Here is a 24,111-nt window from a genome sequence, read left to right as displayed (position 1 = left end):
TTTTATACGAACGTGTGCGGGGGGCGCTGCTGGTAAAGGAGAACTGCCAAAAATGGCATTTTTGTATGATGACAGCGTTAGTTCCTTTTTTCGCCCCGTGCATTTAAAGCCTTGTCGAGCTCTATGGTTATGGTTAAATATGGCGTCTTGATGGCGTTCATTTTTAACTTTAACCAAAGATTTGACATTTTGCATTGTAGTTAAGGTTATAGTTAAAGTAAGTTGGTGCAACCCACCCTTAGTCCCATTTCTTGTTACGTAGTTTGTATTCTCTTTGCTCGTAAGTTTTAGGCCCGTATAAATAGTCAGTACTTAAGATGCGATACCGGTCTCAAGTCGTTTCGGCTCTGTGATTGGTCCAAATTTTGACAGCCAAGCAATCACAGATTGGTTGGCTGTCAAAATTTGGAATTTAAATAAAGCCTGAACAGTGTCTTGAGACCGAGATGCATCTTGATTCTTGACTCTTGAGTAAGTACTCACTATTTATATGGGCCTAAGAGCGTATCAGACAAGATTGTTACTGTGCACGAGATTGAAACCGGTTAATGAATTTATTTTATTTATTTACTTAATTCAGGCAATTTGGCCCATATTATAAATACCTTACAGTCTACAGACTTACATACTGTATACATTTATACTAAAACTAACACTAAACATAGACAATTCACAATAGACATAAATCTGGGCCTTATTAACGTTTGAAAAACAAAGTACCTAACTATAACGTTTGACTGAAAATCCTCTTGTGTATAACAGTGCTGGCAGTGCTGTGGCCGCTGATGGCGCGCTGCACGGTGGTGGCGAAGCGCTCGCTGCAGTACCTGGTGCCCTTTGGCACCGCCACCTGGATGTGGGGCACCGTGTTCATAGACCGCGGCACCCACTCCGCTAAGGCCACGCTGAACAAACAGGCCGATGCCGTCAGGGATCAGAAGGTACAGCATGATCTTTCATTTATTAAGTTTTGGTAGAATTGCCACGTTGCGCAATTCGCTCTCAGGGGAATACACTCAATAGACAGTTTGATGCTCTCAGCGGTTAGAAGATACATATCTACATTATCATTCATAACGCCAAAGTTCTTCAAAATTCGAAACTTCGTAAAATTGGGTCCGAATCGGTATTTCAAGGACAATGACAGCTTATTACGGCTTCCCCAATCCCCATGCTGTCAGTCATTACTTCATTACATTGAAGTCGGTTAAAAATAGCATTGTTTTCCAACTCAAAGTCGGTATTCGGCATTCGCTAAGTTATCTAATAGTAGGGGAGGTCGCGCTCGTTTTAGAAAGTCATTTCATACCGAGCGAAAATCGTAACAATAATACTATTCTATTAAGATATAAGAGTTTTGATCGTCAGCTACTCCAGTATGGGTGTACTCCAGTATCTCAAAGTTGTTGTTGGGAATCGTATTGAATTGACATTAAAAAGATCCCAATTCGCACCCAATAAAGGTCATATCTAGATTATATACGTTTAGGTTTGGTAGGTGCTATTTTAGTTTTAGTATATAACAACAGATGGCGCTTTTAAAGTAAAATGTATATAATTCTTCTTCACAAATATTGACTATTGAATTAATAATAATTACTTAAAATTGTTATGTGAGACAATTTTATGGTTAATTCAAGCGAAAATCGCCGTCAGCTGAATATTTGCAGGTGGAAATATCGTCTACGCGACGGCCTAGGATACATTGAGCGCGAAGTAGGGCTATATTGGTTATAGCTTATATCGCTGGCTGACGGGCTTTCCACCCGCATATTAGCAACTGACGGTGGTCTTTATTATTAAAAAGGTATCAAGATTCACCTGTAAGTATAAATTTTGTACGGTATGAAATGACTTTATATTTAATTTTTTTTAACATAGTTCAGCAACGCGACTGACGTTGAATCCCCCGTCTGCGATACGGCTGATGGTGCATTTTTGGTTAAGCATGGCCTCAATAATCATCCATAAAATTTTCATTCGGTATAAAATCACTTTTCGCAATTATTTTTTTTACAACTTTGAAATACTCTCCGTTAACATCCCACCACGGGTGCGGCGACTGACGCTGATTATATTGATTGATAAATATTAAACTACCGCTGGATTAAAATTTTGTCGGTATAAAATGACTTAGCAAACGATAGCACTACCTCCCCTACTATAATTGGTGATTCTCATATTATCACTTATCGCGCGGTGTGGTAACATTCGAGGATTTCGAGGAAAATTTGTACGTATCTTGGTATCTATAATCCAAGGCAATTATACTAAGTAATGCATTATTCTAATCACGCACATGCGCGGGCGCAGCGATAAATCGGTACAATTATAATCTTGACACATAAACCAGAAGGCTAACCGAGTCGTTTCTTTTTGACCGACTTCCAAAAAGGAGGAGGTAAGTAGAACACTTTAAAATATTGACACTTAGTAATCGCCGAATGATAACTAATATAATTTTCTTAAAAAAGATATTATCCGGAATTATTAACTGCGACAACCTACTTCGTTGTATAAAATTAAATGTCCCGTATCACTATCCTCGTTATCCAATTACCAAATTATTCTACACTCCTAAAAGCAAAACTAACATCCTAAAATACTCTCCCTTATCTAATATCTGTTCTGATTACAACCTAGCTTGCACATCTGTAAGAGACTTAGATATTTTTAATGATTCCTGTAAGAGTTTAAAAACCAAATTAACCAATTATAATACTCAAACTTCTGCTTTCGAAAATTAAAACTCATATCAAGTAATCATTATTACATTTAAGAAATAATATATCTACTGTTCTTAATGAATGCCGTACACGCCTATAATTGGCTTACACATAAGTGCATGTTTTAGTTTAAGTTTTAAGTCTAAATGTATTTCTGTGTTTTGCTGTTGGCGAGTCTAATAAAGAAATAAATAAATAAAAGATCTACATTCGGCTGTAGGTATGTATTTTATTTTCGACAGTACTCAGTACTGTCTTCGAAACTAGAATTTGTCTTTCTCAGTTTTCCTGCCCGTTCGTCAAGGTCAGTTTAAAAATCTACACACGGCAGGCGCAAAAACAAAAACAAAACGTAAATGATATCAAGGTTGAATCTAAGATATTCAACTTGCTATTTACGGTGATAGTAGAAAATAATTACGAGACGAAAGCTGATAATGTAAATTTTGACATAATATAATATGAAGCCCGTCACAGACTTACGGCGGTTCCCAATATTTGATATATTTCTGGTTTGGCCCTACTAGAGATAGGAATAGCTCACATTACGGCGGTTCCCAATAATTGATCTATCTCTGGTTTGGCCCTACTAGAGATAGGAATAGCTCACATTAGACATTAGAGACATATATTTTATGTCAATTGTGAGCTATCTCTAGTAGGGCAAAACCACAGATAGATCAAATATTGGGAACGGCCGTTAAGCTATAATATAGGTATATTAATATATTTATAGCTAGACATATTTTCTATACTAAATCCACATGTCACAGAAATATATATTATAGCTGAGTGTGTGGTCACGCGAAATTAGTATAGAAAATATAAATTAATATGCCGAGCTATAAATATATTAATATATATTATAGCTAAGTCTGTGACGGGCTTTATGTTTTGGAGTTTCGACGCTAGATATCAGCAGGCTTAGCTTAACAACATTATGAAACGGGAAAGAATCTTTGGAAAGAAGCGACACGCGGACAACTTTTATTGATATAAAATGGCGGATTACATTTGTCAATCTGTCACTTTGTCTATTCTTCCGTAGAAAGAAACCGCTTCTATAATGGTGACCATCTTTACAACCTAAGCCTACAGGAAGACCGTAGACGCATCTCAATTCACATCTCAATAATCATCTCATCGATGTGTACTTAATTAAATTTTTGAATGTTCTTGGCTTAAAAATGTATGAGATGTGAATTGAGATGAGATTTTATAGATTCGTATTTTTTAATCTCTTATCGGTTGTAAAATTTTATGATCTGCCATAAAAGAGACAATGCCCCCTAGATCGCGCTATTGCTTGCTCATACGTATTTCTATAAGAGGTGGTACCATATTGAGCTAGATTTTTAGATTCTTTCGATTGTTATACACGTTATTAACTAATAACTCACCTACCAACTTAGACATCAAATTCAAAAACAACAGCGCCAAAACTACTGAACCGATTGTAATGAAATTTTGTACACAGATAGTCTAAAGCTTGAGAAAGGACATAGGCTACTTTTTAACTGGAAAAAAGGGTTGTAAGGGGGTCAAAATGCGTAAATTTGGTTAAATTAACTTAGTTCCAAAAAACTCAAAACAGATGGCGCCAAGAGTCCCCTAGATCGCGCTATTGCTTGCTCATGCGTATTTCTATAAGAGGTGGTACCATGTTGAGGTAGGTTTTACGATTCTTTCGATTGTTATACACGTTAATATTAACTAACTAGCTGTTGCCCGCGACTTCGTCCGCGTGGACTTTAGTTTATAGCGCGCGGTGTCAACAAAATTTGTGTCAAATTTAAAAACTTTTTAAAACCCCGGTAAGTGGTACCCCTCTTAGGGCCGCGTTACACCGGAATGGCAGCGCTGAAAGTGCTCGCCTCGCCGCTGCCATTCCGGTGTAGCGCGGCCCTTAATTAATCAAAATACCCAAAAACAGCTGTGCAGTGTGCACATAATCTATACTAATATTATAAATGCGAAAGTATCTTTGTCTGTCTGTCTGTCTGTCAGTCTCGCTTTCACGCCAAACGCCAAAAGTATCTCTGTCTGTCTGTCTGTCTGTCAGTCTCGCTTTCACGCCAAACGCCAAAACTACCGAACCGATGGTAATGAAATTTTGTATACAGATAGTCTAAAGCCTGAGAAAGGACATAGGCTACTTTTTTTACTGGAAAAAAGGGTTGTAAGGTGGTGAAAATGCGTAAATTTGTTCAAATTAAGTTAGTTCCAACAATTCACAATAGATGGCGCCGTGCGTCTTCTACATCGCGCTGACGCTTGCTCAAAAGTCTTCCTATAAGACGTGGTATCATCTTACATTTAAGTTTCGATTTTTTTCGATTGTTATATCTATTCTACGGTATTAAATTAAATAACTCAGTACTTTATCTGTGCAGTGACGTAACCTTAAATCTATCAATGATAAATAGTTTATGGGTAAAGTTGTGTAATCGGAGGGCTAAATAAGCTTTAAAATTTGGCATAAAATATAAAGTTTAATATAAAAAAATGAAATACTTATTGTGTGCACACTGCACAGCTGTATTGATTTAAGGGGTACCAGGGTTTTTTTATAAAAGCTTTTGACACCAATTTTGTTGACATCGCGCGCTATAAAGTACTATAAACTGAAGTCCACGCGGACGAAGTCGCGGGCAACAGCTAGTTATCTATAAATACTCATAATATTTTTGGTGGTGGTGAACGCGAAAAAAAATTTATCCCCCCTTAATGTGTAGTGATCATAAAAAAAGATTTCTTGTACCATTTTATCGGCATCATTAATATGTACATTGTACATACTACATTCATGCCTAATTACAGCTTTGTAGGTCCTTAAGTCTCTGAGCAAAACCGCGGACAGACAGACGGACGGACAGACCGAAACTATAAGGGTTAGACTACGGAACCCTAACCAGTAACCTTTTTACCAATTGCGTGTAGCAACTAGCAAAGTATCATTGTAAAGCAATTTCACTATAAATCCCTAACAACATAATATCGAATAAACGATGGAATAATGCATACAAATCATATCTAATCTGTAAGAAAATTATGTAATAAGTAGGTAGAATTTTCCATTTGATTTTCGACTTTGGTAGATTTACTGACTTTAAGTCCTACGCCGCGCCGCGCCGCGCTGTAAGCATCTTATCATTCATGTTTCTATACTTACGTTATACCTGTTTAATGTTTATAAAATACTAGGTAGGTACGATTATTATCGGCTAAGAATGTTATCTACGAGATTAAAATTTTGGTACATGGTCAATGGCCGATAAGTAGTTTAAAGTTTTTAACCGACTTCCAAAAAGGAGGAGGTTTTTTGTTCGGCTGTATACAAATATTATAGAGGTACTTTATACCCATTTATAAAATAGTAAGTTTGATTATAGGCCGAGTAAGTAATATATTATGTTTGTGTTACAAATTACAACGATAAATATTAGAATGTTGGTACATGGTCAATGGCCGAGTAGTTATTATATTTTTACTAGATGACGCCCGCAACTCCGTTGCGCCAAAATTAGTTTATCGCGTGGGAACCGTACATTTTTCCAGGATAAAAAGTATCCTATGTCCTTTCCCGGGACTAGGGTTGCCATCACCCAAATTCCCTTCGCCGGTCAGGCACGACAAAATTCCCGGACATTTGGCCGAAATGTGGTTATTTCCTCGGACACCTCTTAAACAGTATTTACAATAACGTCTTGCCAATTTTTGCTTTTCCAACAAGAATTTGTAAAAATCTGACTAACTCAAGTCCGTGCAAGAAACCGTGTGTATGCTTAGCGAGTTTTTATCTTTCGTTTATTACTGCCTGGTTAAAAAGTTGGATTTCTCTCAGCAAAAGGGTCTGGATTTCCACCGGACACTTCTCAAAAACCCGGCCGGACGCCCTTCAAACTAGGACAAATCCGGGGAAATCCGGACGGATGGCAACCCTACCCGGGACTCAAAGTATCTCTGCACCAAATTTCAGCCCAATCGGTTTAGCGGTTTAGGCGTGAAGAGGTAGAGACAGACAGACAGACACACTTTCGCATTTATAATATTAGTATGGATTATTCGTAGTTTTAACTGACAAAAAGAAGGAGGTTTTATGTTCGGTTGTATCTATTTATGTAATTTTTTCAATTAGAAAAACACTTAAAGGTCACAAGTAGGAGTTAGGCATCACAAAATATTTAGAAACCTAATGAATGTTTGTAAAAACCTAGTAAAAACCTACATTTACAATAATTACTAGGTAAGTATTCCAAATTGCTTGATGCCTAGGCCTATATTTTCTTACATCAAAAATATTTCATTATGTATAGGTAAATGTTTAAACGCATTTGTCGTCCTGAGTTCAAAAAATATGTTTCTTTTAAAAATTAAAAACTAAAGTACTTAAGTAAATATATTGCGAGTTCCGTCCAAATTCCGCGTCTATGGAAAACGGACGAGCGACGGTAATGCATTATCATATTAGGTTTAAATAAACATCCATGTCCATGTCGTTATTTAGCAACGTTAAATAGTTATTGACTATTGTTAAATTAAATATTTGCTTTGAAACTGTAGATAAAATTATCATACTGCGGTCAATATTGACAACTCTTCGTTCTCACAATAATTATATATCTAAACTAGATGTCCCGCGCGGCTTCGCCCGCGTAAATTAGAAATTTTACAGAATCCGTAGGTACATTTTCCCATAAAAAATATTTCCCCCGTTTTTCCCACATTTTCCTGAGTTTCTTCTGTCGTATTAGTCTTAGAGTAATAATATAATATAACCTTCTCGATAAATGATGAGTCTTACTCGATAAATGATCTATCTAACACTGAGATAAGTTTTTAAATCGGACCTGTAGTTTCTGAGATTGACGCGTTCAAGCAAACATACTATTCAGGTTTATAATATTAGGTAGATATAGATTTTTTTTAATTATCGCTTGACAAACTCGAGTCTCGATCTAAAAGACTATGATATGGTAGTGATGATGATGATGATGATGATGAAGAATGTAATTTGCATAGTAGCATATGCTTTCTGTTCTTAAAACAACGCCGAAACTCCCAAACTTGTATCTATAAAGAATCAGGAATTCTCTCAGCACCTTCCGAACCACAGTATACCAGGTATATCTCGGTGCAAAATCTTACTTGTTGGTAGCATATGCTTAGAATACTTCTCACGAAACCGAAGTCACCATATGTTTCCCTATAAGTTTTGAGGAGTTCCCTCGATTACTTATGGATCCTTCATCAGATCATCACTTTTCTGAATATAATACCAAATTGGGATGATACCCTATATACCAAAAGAAAAATTTTGAAAATCGGTTAACCAACGGCGGAGTAATCGTTGAATATAAGAAAACGAACATAACACCTCCCCCATTTTGAAAGTCGGTTAAAATTGTAGCCTATGTGTTATTTATTTAATATTTTAATCAGCACATGAATTGAATAACAAAATTTTTTTCAAATTAATCGTAGCACCATCTGTCAGGACAAACTAAAATTGAAATAGAATAATATTGAATGCGATGATAACGCCGTCCGCCGGATCTAATGTAAAACATTCCAAAATCAACAACTCCTTATAAATAAGAAATTAATTGAAAAAACATTTTCCAGTAGACCAAACTGTAAATCTAAACCATTCTCGAATCTCCACGAACACACACAAAAAATTTCATCAAAATTGGCCAAGATAAGATAAATCCGTTCAGCCGTTCTCGAGTTTTAGCGAGACTAACGAACAGCAATTGATTTTTATATATATAGATTTATCTTTCGATTTCTATATAGTCTTATTAAAAAAATAATCGGACAGAGTAACAACTTAAGTTAGCTAAAATAAAAAAATAATCGGACAGAGTAACAACTGAAGTTAGCTAAAATTGTGTTTATTTATGTACTATGTATTTTGAGACTATGCAATTTTGTCGCGTTCGCGATTCACTTTCACTTTTGTTGAGTTTCAGAACGCGATATTAGGTCCTCCAACGCGCACGCGAATTTGAACTTTATGCAGCGGTAATAAATTACAAATTGACTCTCCATTTTATTTAGAAAACGTTTGTATGGGAAATAGAAAAATGCTGTTTTGAGGATTTTCCCGGCAATTATTCGAATTTTTCTCACCTTTTAAACCTTCCCTAGACCTCCACGAATAATTCAAGACCAAGATAAGATAAATCCGTTCAGCCGTTCTCGAGTTTTAGCGAGACTAACGAACAGCAATTGATTTTTATATATATAGATTTAATATGCATAAGGGTGAAGGGTCAATTCAGACCGGAACGCGACGCATTTTTAAATTTGTATGGATTTGACAGATCAAAATCACTCGATACAAGAGAGAGAGAGTTTGTCTGTCTATCTGTCCGTCTGTTTCCTCTTCACGCTCAAACGCTGAACCCATTTTGCTGAAATTTGGTATGGAGGTACTTTAAGTCCCGGGAAAGGACATAGGATACTTTTTATCCCGGAAAATCTACGGTTCCCGCGCGATAAATAAATAACCGAGTTTAGAGCGCCATCTAGTGGATAATATACATAAACAACATTTACACAGTAGGTACTATGAATATTATCATACAGTAAAGTATCTACTATTATAGACCGCCTGACTGACTTAGGCCGCGTCCCCATCGGACACGGCGCGGCGCCGGCACCGTGTTACGGCACGAAGCGCGCCGCCACCGTGACACGGTACGGCGCCGCACTGTGACACGGTGCCGTAAACGGTGCACCGCGCGCCCGGGCTATTCTGGTGAAACTTCCGAACAAAAATTGTGTCCAAACTTAAACGATTATATAATATACTATTGTATAAATATACGGATTTACCCAAAATTTCCTCTGTTTCTGTTTCTTTTTCAATCTTTGTCTTAGTAACAACAAGAGAATAATTCTTTGGCGATTCATATCCAGACAAGCACTCTCGTTCGAGCGCAAATATCAACGGAATAGGGACGCACAGTACGCGGCACCGTGACACGGTACGGCGCCGTACCGTATCACGATGGCGGCGTCGTGCCGTAAAACGGTGCCGGCGCCGCCGCCGTCCCGTGTCTGATGGGGACGCGGCCTTAGGGCCTGTTTCACCACTTTCTGATAAAGGCTATTCACAACTTTTTTGACAGATTCCCCATACTTCATCTGTCAAGTTAAGTGGTGGATAGCCTATTCGGCACTTACCAGGAAGTGATGAAACAGGCCCTCAGTCACCGGGATTTCAGATAACATTGAGTATCGAAACAATGCAGTATAGCTTCACGTGATTGTTTTTATCACATTTCCAGCGTAAGCTGCTCCTCTTCCCCGAGGGTACTCGTCACTCCAGCGACCGGCTGCTGCCGTTCAAGAAGGGAGCTTTCCACGTGGCACTGGCTGCCGGCGCGCCCATACAACCAGTCGTTATATCCAAATACCATCACCTGGATACGAAGAGACACAGATTCGGCGCAGGTATAGTTGTGTTTCTTCTTGTTAGGGAGCGAAAGAGACCTAAAACCAGTGTCATATAAAACCAATGTGCACAATTTTAACAGAGGATGTTGAGGACCTCTGTACTAAAGGAGGTGCTTTGGTAAATCGTCTCAGAGTTAGGTATTTTACTTATTAATTTCTACAAGAGTAAAGGTGCCGGTTGGCAGCGGGCGACATGAAGTAACCGCAGACCGCAGTCGACGTGTCGCAACGACACTACTGGTTTGTATGTATTTCTATGGAAAAACAAGTCACTTTTAAGACTTTCATTCACCTGTGACGAAAAAATGACATTTTTATATAATAAACATAAGTTTTGAAACATTTTGCCTTAATTGTCTATTAATATAAGTCATATTTAATATAAAAATTGGAATTTAAACTTCTGAACATATAACATAAAAATTTTGACATAGGTCGAACATGGACAAAATTATTGGCAGCCATTTCACACGGTAAAGGCCGTGACAAACGTAATTATAGCTTAAATGTATCTAAACATATTGTCGTTAGTATTTATTTTAGTTATCTAGACAGATCCAATTAGTTTTTGCTGTAAAAAAAATATTTCCTAAATATTAGCTCTCCTAGACCCAAATTTGTTCCTTAGAACATTTTCAGTGCAATATTCCAATCGTTTGACCGATTCCAAGTTTTTATGTATCACAACGAAGAATTTCACTAAAAAAACATAAGCAGAAGTTATTTCAAGATATTTTATTTAGACATTGATTGCGCACTACCGAAGACACAAACATAATTCTTTGTATGGGAAGCATGGACATGGGGTCTCACAGACCGCGCACGTAGTTCAAACCGAAATAACTTTGCAAACTTGCAGTCGGAATAAATTTTTTTGCTTCAGAATACATTTTTTGACTAAAACTAAAGCTACTGAGCGCCGCAAGTTAATATTATGCAACAAGAGGTTAGGTATAGTTTAAATAACATACCTGTCGAAAGACTAGATAGTACCTAATGCTTGTTGAATTAATGGGGTCTCCATTTTAAAGGGTCAAATCTTTACCTCATGGTTCCAAAAACCATTGAAAGATGACGCGGGCGTACTTATATATATATATATATATATATATATATATATATATATATATATATATATATATATATATTTAACAGAATCTATTGCATTTTTCAGGTGAATTCATAATAACGATCCTGCCTTTGGTCGAGACTGAGGGAGTGAAAAAGGAAGACATCCAGTCCCTGATAGATATAGTTCAGAATAAGATGCAAGAGGAATTCACCAGGACATCAGAAGAGACCAAGATGATTAAGGCTCATTAAGAGGTATTTTGATTAAATTATAGTGGAGTTACTTACATAGTATCTAATATCAAAGAAATCGATTCAAAGGCATAGGTAATAGGTATACTTAGTATATTATTATGGCGGAATATGTGATTTGGTCGGTTTACAACCTAAGTGCGGCCTAACACGACGCGATGTGACTAAATTACGTACATTAGAAATCTGCCTATGAATCAATTCTTGTTTCATAGGCAAAATGAAGTCTGGAACTGCGTCCTCGCCGCCTTTTACAAATATTCAAAGAAACAGTGGCGCCACCTACTCAGTCAATTTTTGTCTAATGTACTTGAGCGAGATGCAATACCTAGGTATAGTCGAGCTAATAAAGTTGTTTAAACTTTAGTGAAGTTTAGTATGTGTTCTCTCAATAAGTTTGAGAAATTTTGCCGCTAGGTAAGACTTACAATAACCATCTGGTAGACTTGTTTTCGTAAAATTTCAATAAGAATTTTCGAATACTTTCCTACTACCTGCCACTAGGCAGACCGCAGAGCTAAAAACACTGACCTCCATTAATACAAGTACGCTGGACTTACCCTTCGAAAGTCGACATATTAACGCTGATAGCAGTAGTGGGAGTACTTGGAACTAATACTAGTTTCTACAACCAATAGCGATTAAGCGGTCATTTGCAAGTTACGTCAGATTTAGTTCTCTTTCCCCGCATTGGGGGCGCTTATTCCGCTTCAAATAGGCACAAAAAGCAGGTAGGGTATCATAAGTCCAGCGTACTTGTATAATGAAGGTCAGTGGCTTAGAAGCAATAGGGGTATTTCTCATGTATTTCCTATCAATAATTGTCGTGTCAAACAGCTGTCATATGTCACGAACTTAGGCGCTAGGCAGCCTTTAGCCTACAATAATATTGAAGAATATTTTATTTTACAATTTGTAATATTGGGCAATAAATTGATGGTCTAGGGTTCGCCTGAAAATCCCTCATTCGTTAAATATCTACTTTCTTTGTTACAGGTACAAATAAGTTATTTAAAGCTAAACCATTTCAAACCGAAGCTGTGATAGTTAAGAATGTAGGTATCAATAGAATAAGAGTTTATACGGAACGCACCAATAAAAATATTTATACACAGCCGTATTTCATTAAAAGCCTTCGTAGTTTCAAATATTTATTTCATATACAGTAAATATATATCAAATAAAATATTTTTAATGCTAAATACATGAAAATTCACAATTAAACATATCACAATAATGAAATACATGATACAATAAGAATATTGAAACTTATGTAAGTATACTTACACTAGGTATAATACTTGGGACAATAATCACAAACATTTAGTTAGGGCAAGGTGTTCGGTAAAGATGGAAAAATATTTTTTTCACTCATACGTCTTTAAAAAAACAAAGAATAAGATAGGAGTTACTAATCGATGTTGCTGCCTTTCTTAGTTAAATGGCTTTCCCAACATATAAGACAAAGATAGCAACATGGTTTCAGTTAGTCTTGTCTTGCCTAAGTGTATTAATAAGACCGATACAGACTTAACGTCTCTCTTGCCTCATTTGATATTTCAGCTTACAAATCTGACTGGACCTTTAGGCCTTAGTCTCGAACTCAGAGGGCAGCGGGGCGGGAGCGGCAGCGGCAGCGGCGCGGGAGTGGCGCGTTCCAATGTATAAAGAGGTACGAACCTTTGTGGCATAGGCCATCTTGATTTTTTTCAAAATTTCCGAGCACGATAAAAATGGTATATTTAGATAGAATACACTTATACAAACAAAAAATATACCATGGTATCCTAAAGTGTCACGTTTCTGAGATATTTAGAAGTAAAGATCGCCATATGAGTCCAGATGGCGATCTTTACTTCCAAATATCTCGGAAACGTGTTGTTTGTTATTTAACATTTTTTGTTTGTATAAGTGTACTCTATCCAAATATACCACTTCTGTCGTGCTCGGAAATTTTGAAAAAAAAAAATAGTCGGTGGCTAGATATGCCAGGCTCCATACAAAAATGTTCGAACCTTTATATGGAACTAGCCTCGAAGCTGGCGGCGAGCGGTGCGCGGCGTACTAGACGGCTTCCCGCGCCACCGCCCGCCACCGCTCCCGCCCCGCTGCCCGCTGACTTCGAGGCTGAGGCATTAGCTTGCAACACGCGACGCTTCATTTAAGATAGCTGAGATCTCATTTTAAGCTGCATTGGTTTGAAGAGGCTTGTGTAGAATAAAATAATTTAAATGCTATTTCTAAAATGTAGCGTCGCGTCTTGTCTTGTTTCTGACGGTTTTGTCAACAACAAGAGCTTTTTCCCAATTATTCCCAAAATATATTAAAAAAAAAATGTCCATGGCGTGATGGACCACAATTAATTAAAATTCATAACATTATTTCAATTATTCTTGGTGCGAAAAATCTAAATAATAAAATAACAAAAAAAGGATATGGACGAACAGTCCATAGACGGCCACAATTTTATAATAAAAAAAAAACCTTACTTGTCTAAGCCTTAAATCCATGATTAATATTTAATATCTTGACTGAGGTGCGATTTGCGAAGTAATATATTTCAAGTTATTTACATGATCCGGATCTTATCAAAAAGGATTACTAAATATGTAATCACAGAAATTATGCAGATACGTTCTTATCACAATATATTAATCTGCCTGTACAAACTTTGTCAAGTTATTTGTATCATAACAATGTCGAAAATATTGGTAAGTACATTTCTTACAGTTTCCATATTGTACCCTAAAACATATAGAAATTAAATCAGACTATGTACTTATGTTTAAACATAGACCGATTTCAAGGTAGAAGGGAAAAAAAGCCTATGTCATATTGTAATGAAAGTGTCAAGTACAGTGAGCTATTCAATATTAAAATAACGCATTATAATTTTAGGAACCATATTTTCTGACATGTTAAAATTTTACAAGAGTAATTTAGTAAAAAATATTAAAAACCATCAAAGTATTATAATTAAATTTTAAGTTTAACTTTCAGAGATGTCGTACACATAAAAATAATCTTATAGATTTTAGATCCCAAAATTGTGTGCTCATTGGGCCAAAATTTTGTAATCTTCTTTTAGCGATAAAATAAATCTAAGTTAGGTACAAACACGTCCTTGTACTAGGTCTAAACTCTCAAGAAACGACAGTTTAGGCTAAATTCACACTGGGGCCAAGATATTATTTAAGTACAAATTTCTGCTATGAAAATATGGAAGCGTCAAAGAGGGAATTCCTTTCATATTTTCGTAGTAGAAGGTACTATCAGGGAAGTTGATTTGTAGGTAGATTGCAGACCTTAATTTGTTGGTGTTTTGTCAAACTCAACCAACAGTTGATGACTAATATTGAATGGACATAATCCGACCAAATAACGTGGGTGCATCAAATGCCTTTCGATGGTACTTATATAATAAACCAATAGAGGTGAATATGCTGTAAGCAAAAAATATGAAGCGTCGCGACGCTTCGACTCTGTCACAGTGTGAGGTGAGCCTTACAAAACACATTGATATTTACTTGTATTGAAATCCCTATTACTAATAAAATATTTACAAAGTGAATAACTTTATACAAGACCTGCTGTCTCTGTATGAAGAATTTTATCAAAGAAATATTACAAAGCTGGTGACTTAGTAGTATTTCTTTGATAAAATTCTTTTTTGCATTAACTATCAGCTGTGTAAATATTAAAGAATAAGGACTTATGAGATAGGTAACAAAATAAAACTCGATATTTTCGAGTCAAACTCTTTTGCGTTACGTCAGAAATAATCAGCAACTTGTTACTTGAAACAGTTATTACTTTTTGCTTTAACTGAACCCACCAACTAAAATCTATGCTTAATCTATACATGTCATCCTTGTCTGATACGTAGAAAAATTCACTTCACAGATAAGGATCGAAACGTAGCATGAGATATCCATCGAGTAAATATTTCACTTCTAATGGGTTAGTTTTGACTGACTTCACACTTGGCACTTCTTAGTCAGACTAGCATGATAATATAGCAACACCTATTTGTTTCTCGTCACATCTTCACTGTCCAGCTGTGCGTCTAGCATGCGTTACACGAGATATCTCACTCTCGAGTGTACTTGAAAACTACTCTTCTCATACTGTCAAAATGTCGACAAAACTCGATAAAAATGTGTTATCATGTCGCTAATTTTGACGACAGATCTACACAAGAAAAAATTTATGTCATGTTAGCGTTAATAGAGATGGAGAGACAAACCATCAAACATTGAGAAATCATGTAGACAAAATTTTCTCGTTGAGTGTTGACGCATGCTAGGCGCACAGGAAAAATGTACTGTAGTATTTAAATCATGTTCTTAGGAACTGTCTTGACAGTATCATCCTTGTTCTACTTGTACCGTCAGATCAATCGATTCATATACAGATGGTAGATCTACATATTTAAGTTTGTCGGTCTTATACAGCGTGTAACAAAAACTAGTGATAATACTTTAGGGTGGGTGTTTTTGTTACACCCTGTATATGTAGATCTACCATCATATTTGTTATTAAAAAAAACAGTGTAGCGATAATTTTGATTTTGGATCACGTGCCAAATCAGCTTAGATATGCAAGGACTGGGTGCAGTTGCAATCCTATATTTTCTATTTCTCACAAATACTCTACCATACATAATTTTTCAAATTACTGTTAATAAATACTGACGTCAATGCAACCGCTATAATTTTCATATGAAATAATCGTGAATCGTGACACTATGACTTAACTATTATAAGTATAAACATGACATGAGTACGTCATCACATGATATAATAGTAAGTTAATACTGAATATATTCGTCCTAGGCCAAGTCTAAGAGCCTGTCCACACGGGCGTTGCGTTGACGCAGCGCTGCCGTTTCACGCATAGCCGGCCACTCGGGCGCTGCGTCATCGCAGTGCAGCGTTATTACGAAGCAGTCTTAACGTCAAGACCCCCTCCCGCTTCGTCCCGGGGGCTGCTGTCCGTCATGTGTGCGTTGCGACGACGCACCGCGCCGTGTGACCAGTGACCACTGACCACCTTGTTAATTCATATTTGTATGTAAAAAAACGCAACGGCAGCGCTGCGTCGACGCAACGCCGTGTAGACTGGCTCTTACTTTATAATTTTTATGTTATGTTATATTATTGTTATATTATTCGTTAGTATGTTATGTTATTCGTCGTACTTATGAAAGAGAAAGTATGAAGAATGAGATGAGAGAGAGAGAAAGATGGCACAGGCTGGTTTTATTAATTATTTTTTTAAATTGTACTTCAATACTTCTATATGTTCACTATCCTTATACTCCTGTCAGATGGCCTATTATTATACATATCATCCAAAAATAATGTGTTTAAAAATTTAAAATATCTATTTTACAAAAGTTTTTCAACTACAAAGAGAGTCCTAAAAGATTTTGTGTTTTCCAACTTCAGAGTATAGCGACTTAGTAGAATTATTGTTTATTTATAAAGAAAGGTGAATTCCATAGTCCGTTTTTTATTTGCCTTGCGGGCCCTCTAGTAATACAATATAATCGATAATAATTGTTGTATTACTTAGATAGTAATTACAGGAACACTTGAAAACTGATGTCGTATTGACTATTGTAAATACGCATACACAACTGAGTAAATTCATAATAAAATATCCTCGACAATAATACTTGGTCTTAATATAAAAAGTTTTAGAAAATCGATGCTAACTCAAGTTTTAATTCATGTTTCATACATTATGCATAAAGTATATTCATTTCATTACTTTTATTCATATTTACATGGTTTTGTGAGATTTTATCTATACGAAATGGTATTAAAAATTAATTTTTTTAGAGATCAACTCATTAATAGCCTATAAAACTACTTAAAATAGCTTTAAGTTAAAAGTATTTTCAAAAACACTGGGTTTTCTATTCTTTCTTCGTTAATAATAATTAATGTAAAGTAGGTAAGTATACATTATATTATTATAATATAATAGTAGGTAAGTAATAATAATTTTATAATGCATTTAAATGTTACTCATATAAAATCTTAAACTACAATAATTATACATAGACAAGAAAAATCTATGATCTAAAGTCTATACGTCTTAACAATAAGTATCATAAATTATGATTATTTGGTAATCTCTAAAATATTTTAAGAATGTCTGTCTTTCGGTTCATGACGATCTTCGGTGGTGGTTGCAAAGTCATCATCTATCAACTTCCATTCATTGGAGCCCACCATGGCACTGCTTGGCAACAGACGCGTCGGACCTAGCTTGGGGTGCTCAACTCGACCACCTTTCCTTAACGGGGACATGGTCAGCATAAGAAAATTTCATGCATTACAATCAGAAAGAGCTTCTAGGGCTCTGCTTCTCCGAGGTCAGCAGTCAGCACCAGACTCTCGCTCGCTCGACCGTTCTTTGGCAGAGTACAAAAAACTAGTACTTTCATCTAATTCTAACGATTTAAGGAATTATTTTGTTCCTTTAGTTGATTTCATTATGTCCATATCAAAGCTTTTACAAGTTGTATTTTTGATTTGTCAATCAGTTTTTGGTGTAGGTAATAATTGTGTAAAAAAGAACACTGGATTTTCTATTCCATCACTCTTATGTCACCTATATATTCATTTATAAAGTTTTAGAAGTATTCCCACAAGGAATTACTATTTTTATTTTATATTGTTATATTTTCTTTTCACATTGGCGTCTTACTTTTATTTTGTCACATTGGCGTACATAATCACCAGGCGATAACAAACACGTCTCAATTATTATGCTTCAAATAACGTTAATGGAATCAGGCGTTACTTTGCGGAAATCCATAGTTTAAATTTAGTTTGTTATTATTTTTAGCAATATTCCGCGAAAACAACTTCCACCTTTAAGTAAATGAGTGAGTGTATGCATAGGCATGCGTACCTACAGCACCTCCCTCCTCCCACACTGCCTATGCGTACACTCGCATGCAAGAACTTGCAAACATCACCACCACACAAGCAATAATGTTGGCAAATCCGTGCAAGGCCCACCACCATGCAGGTTGAAAACCTCGACGCGCGTTTCGCCCTAACACCGGAGCATCCTCAGGATGTGGACTCTACGAACAACGTCCGTTAACGTAGGTTTGCTTGCTTGTGTGGTGGTGGTGTTTGCAAGTTCTTGCAAGCGAGTGTACGCATAGGCAGTGTGGGAGGAGGGAGGTGCTGTACGCATGCCTATGCGTACACTCACTCATTTACTTAAAGGTGGAAGTTGTTTTCGCGGAATATTGCTAAAAATAATAACAAACTAAATTTTTCTTCAAATAACGGTCAAGTGTTTAATAGCAGCGTTTTATCCTGAAATAAAACGCTTATTAAATACTTACCTTATTTGAAGCATAACTTTTTATTTCTCCCTGGTACAATTTCGACTCAATGATCATAGTCGAGCGGGAATTCTCCCTCTACCGGCTCGATGATGGCGCCAAGGTTGACAGAGCTACCAACATTCAGGAAAGAAAAGGAGGTAAAATTTGCGGAAACGGAAGTGCCTATCTCAATTATTATGCTTCAAATAAGGTAAGTATTTAATAAGCGTTTTATTTCAGGGTAAAACAGTGCTATTTGAATTTTTGTCGGTATCGGTCGCTTGCCGCATTGATCGGTACGCTACCTCTGCAGTTGTTTATGTTAAGAGGATTCCACACCGCCATTTTTTCCATACAAACGTTGTCCCCTGTTTCCTCCCTGGATAATGCTAGTAGAGTTATAATTTTTTTCCTGAATATCTACGGCCACTAATACAATGTCCCTATGTTTTCCTTTTTTTCATAATTTAATTATTAAATAAGATATGAACGTTCAAAAACCCAAAAAAATGGCCAGATTTTCCACTGTGTTCAAACGTCCAGAAAACAGATTTGGATAGATTATACAAAAAAAGCAAAACATAGGAACACAGCTCAAGCCTTTTTTTAATCTTTAATGAAAAAAGTACTTAAATCGGTTAAGTTTTGGAGAAGGAATCAGGGGACAACGAATCGTTGATTTTCTGGATTTTCTGCAGTTGTCTCTATCGCGTTCTGCGGTATAGGCTTGAGGTAAGGGAGACAGCTATAGATATTACACGTACTTTTTTTTCATTTCTCTAGCCGCTGTGGTATCCTCTTAAGCTAGTTTGATTTCAAGGACACGGCTGAATCAATCTACTGTATGATCTACTGCTTTCACTGTCGCAATAGTTTCGTAACATATTGAACGTAAATTTTGGGTGTCTTAACTGATATAATTAAGATTCAGTTCCCCTCGCGTCGGCGTACCAGAGAGCTGTTTTGTATTCACAGCGGATTTAGGTCGTTGTGTCATTTCATCGGTTTACTTTAAAATGTAAGAACCACGATCAGAAAGTTTGCGCTATTTATACAAACTGGGACTGTAACTTTGGGCTATTTAACAAAACTAGGCTAGCGATAACGAAGCCACGTTGTGGCGCCGCTACCAAACCAAAATATCCGCAGTTGATTTTATCATATTCTAATACAGCGGTTCTCGAACTTATTTGTTGACGGACTAGGGAATGGAAGGAAACTTATTATTCGAATATTTCTTTAATAATATTCAAATAATTAAATTTCCAATAAGGGACCCTTTTAAAGAACAGGCATTTTCAATGGACCCCCAAGCCCGGGCGCGCACTAGCGGCCATTGAAAGTATGGTGTGGCCGCTGGTCCTGACTCGCGTTCGGACTAAGGTATCTATCTCGATGGCCGCCGCGGCTTGGCCGCCAGTGCGCGCCCGGGCCAAGAATATTTGAATAAATTGTCAACATTGTGGCATACACGTAACACGTTACGCACCCAATTAACTACCGATTAAATTAACTACCACTCAGAGACATTTAATTACGATTAACCTTCAATTTAATGAAGAGTTTGATAGATAATGTATGAGGCTTATGTCAAATTTTTAAATTAATTACATTTAGGGCTACGAATAATAAAAACTAAGGAAGAGTAACTCCGTCAAAAAAAGTGCACCAAAAGGCTACAAAATGTGACCCGAATACATGCATATTTATGCATGTGTTCGGTACACATTTTTCGTGTATGTACACTCGAGTGACATTCAACCAGGTTGACATGACAATTTTGTCAAACTCATTTTACAATTTGTTTACATAGGTTTGTTTACTTACTTTTTACGTAGCTTTTTACAATATTTTTGTTGTTAAAATGCCTAAATGCCCTGTGAAATGGTGTAGAAGTCATACAGATACGACTTTTAATACAGGAATAACCTTTCATCTGTAAGTGAATTGTTTAAAATTATGCTTAAATTTCTTGTATTTTTGTCGACCCAAAAAATATGGTTTATTTAAGTTGGATGCTAGGGTATTTGCATAAAATTAAGCTGGTCTCTTTGTGTTTGTCTTATTAAATTTACATGTTATGCTAAAAGTGCAATATTCAAAAAATTATATAATTACATAATTTTTACAAAGTCGCCATGGACAGTGTTATTCAAGATGTAACAATTTAATCATAAACGAAATTTTAGGGTCTGGCTGACATTATACTAAATGCATTATAAGATGATAATATGGGTATTCTCATATTTCTTGCTACGGATTTTTTAGAACAAAACAAAAAAGAACATGATGTAATAAATTACGTTCAATTGACAAAAACAAATAAGTATTTCCTTTAATTTTGTAAATGAACAAAAATAAAAAACTCCTAACTGTTATTAAAATATTATATTAATTGTGAGTTATAAGTACAAATTTTACGTAAGTTTTTAATTTCAATTCTGTAATAATTTAGCACATAGATTTTTGTAATCTGAAAACGTCTTCTCTAGGTGCTCGGACAGTTTTAGATTCGCCCGAGTCGTACAAGGTTTGTTCATAATTATTACATGTATCAATGTCTTAAGTATCAGAGGAAAATCTTTGATTTTAAAATAATAATTATGTGCTCGTTTCTTCATGATAGTAGATGTGCTTGGTGTATACTGCATAATACTATCCACTTTTGACAATTATTATCAACAGCTTTGTTTCATAACTATGACAATGACAATAACCGCGCAGGCTGTCGTCCGGCGCGCAATATTATGATACGTTACCTGGGATACGACCTTGGCGAAAATCTCAATTGTCATATTTTAGTGTTCGAAAAGGAGTCAAATTTAAAACGGTTGAAGTATGGGAGTTACGTTTCCTTAGTTTTTATTATTCGTAGATTTAGGGGCTGTTTCACCATTTTCTGATAAAGTGCCGAAAAGGCTATTCCCGCTTTTTTGACAGATTTTCCGTACTTGTATTACGTGGTAGAGCCATGCTTCGGCACGAATGGGCCGGCCCGGTGAAATGCCACGGGCTCACAGAAAACCAGCGTGAAACAGCGCTTGCGTTGTGTTTCGCCGAGTGAGTGAGTTTACCGGAGGCCCAATCCCCTACCCTATTCCCTTCCCTACCCTTCCCTATTCCCTTCCCTTCCCTACCCTCCCCTATTACCCTATTCTCTCTTAAAAGGCCGGCAACGCACTTGCAGCTCTTCTGATGCTGCGAGTGTCCATGGGCGACGGAAGTTGCTTACCATCAGGTGATCCGTTTGCTCGTTTGCCCCCTTATTTCATAAAAAAAAACTTGATCTGTCAAGTAAATTAGTGGATAGCCTATTCGTCACTTATCAGGAAGTGGTGAAACAGGCCCTTAAGTAATTAATGTTCCACTCTGAGTAAGTTTGCCATTTGACATATAGACTACAGGCCCATGTCGAAAATGGATGGGTCATATGAACCACCTGGTCGTCGTATGTCACTTTTGAATTCTCACCAGCACTCCGTTGGCCAGCTTACAAGTGACGGCATAATGCTAAATCTTATTATTTTATGCTCTAATATCGTCCTATATACGTCACCAGGTGGTTCATATGACCCATCCATTTTCGACATGGGCCTGTAGTCTAATATTAGTGCATGTCAATGGCTAATTTAATTGGTTAATGCGGCCTATATGTTTGACACGTATCGGCATTAAACAATATTGCGCGCGTGTTACGCAATTTATCGCTTCGTTTCCTTACGAGTATGAATATTGCAGGTGTTTTTACATAAGTACACCACTGAAACATCGCTTACTTTCCAATCGTATGTCTTATGATGATCGTAAAAATGGGCGAAGACGTACGTGAAGACTGAACTACAATAATTAATATTCAATCGCTACTGACACTAAGGGGCTCTCATCTTTCTTAATCAATTGTTTTTAAAAAGTAAACTTAAGTTTGTAAAAAATCTTGTTGACTAGGGAACCCTAAAAAAAGATTACAGTTAACCAGCAGTAACATTGTCCTACAAATAAACAACCCATATTTTAGGATCATCAGATCGAAATATTTAATCCTTTCAGTGTGCTATCACTTTTGAGAATTTTCGCAGAGGAAATTGTTGTTCGTCTTATCAAAATGAAGCTACTCACGAAAAATTTGCTTGATAGTAATCAAATGAAAAAAAAGTTCTAGGGAACCCGGACTATTCTATAAAGTTAATATACCTAGCGGAATAGAGCAACAATCTCGAGCTGTCAAACGTTACCGAAATTGGTTTCATCTGTGTGTAAAAATATGTGTAGGTACGTATACACTATACACTTACACAAGCATGATTGAACGTGATTTCTATGAGATTAAATTATCAACGTGCGGCACGTGCCGACTGGACGTCAAAAAAAAGTGCTGCTGTCATGTATCACACGTCTTTTTTTACCACGCAGTGTTACTGATAGTGACATCTCTCTTGCTCAGGCCTTTGTTTCTCTATTGAGCTAGGTATATCTTTATGGACTATTCACTGTTAATGGTATTAAAAAACCAAGTAGTTTTTTTTCTTCGTAGAATTCGATGACAAAAGTAATCCGATTTATAACAATTGTTTCTTTGTATCAGGAATTACTAATTACTTATATAGTTTCCTGTGTCATTAACCGCTAAACTGGTATTGTTTGATTTCACTTGGCACAGAAATCAGTTACTTTGAATGCTGTATAGAGCATTAACGGATTTAACGACACATTGTGTCAATAATGGTCACCTAAAACAGAATAAGTTCTAAGTAGGTAAGTAATAAGTATACTCAGGGTGGGTTGCACCAACTTACTTTAACTATAACAAAATGTCAAATAAACTGTCAAATCTCTCGTTAAACTCAATAATGGACGCTATATTTGACGATAACCTTAACCTTAACTATAACAACGACACTGGTGCAACCCATTCTTAGGCCCGTATAAATAGTCAGTAGGTACTCAAGATGCGACCCGGTCTCAAGACGCGGTTCGGCTATGTAATTGGTCCAAATTTTGACAGCCAACCAATCACAGAGCCTGAACCGTGTTTTGAGACCGAGATGCATTTTGAGTACTGACTATTTATACCGGCCTTAGTTGTTAATGATATGAAGAATACGCAGTACGCAAAAATAGTTTTTTTTACTATATAACGAGCGAAGCGAATGAGCTAGAAATTTTGTCATAATGTTTTGTTTACAAACGAGCGGAGTGGGTGAGTTAAAAATGTTGGCATATTTTGCTACAAAACCGTCC

The 24,111-nt window shown here is 36.4% G+C and overlaps 1 protein-coding gene across 2 annotated transcripts in view; it reads left to right on the top strand.

Annotated features, from left to right (window-relative positions):
• The window catches only part of LOC121729654 (1-acyl-sn-glycerol-3-phosphate acyltransferase alpha), a 37,933-nt gene extending 25,305 nt beyond the window's left edge, over positions 1-12,628 (top strand). For both annotated transcript variants that reach the window (XM_042118234.1, XM_042118233.1), the window contains 4 exons: positions 763-941; positions 10,025-10,190; positions 11,368-11,519; positions 12,513-12,628. In XM_042118234.1, coding sequence (XP_041974168.1) covers positions 763-941; positions 10,025-10,190; positions 11,368-11,516 — 494 coding nt within the window. In that variant the 3' untranslated portion in view covers positions 11,517-11,519; positions 12,513-12,628. The remainder of the gene's footprint in view (positions 1-762; positions 942-10,024; positions 10,191-11,367; positions 11,520-12,512) is intronic.
• The last annotated feature ends 11,483 nt before the right edge of the window (positions 12,629-24,111 follow it).

Source organism: Aricia agestis, chromosome 8 (genome assembly GCF_905147365.1).
Source record: "Aricia agestis chromosome 8, ilAriAges1.1, whole genome shotgun sequence".
In the NCBI taxonomy this organism is placed as follows: domain Eukaryota; kingdom Metazoa; phylum Arthropoda; class Insecta; order Lepidoptera; family Lycaenidae; genus Aricia; species Aricia agestis.
This window is presented reverse-complemented; position numbering and strand designations above follow the sequence as displayed.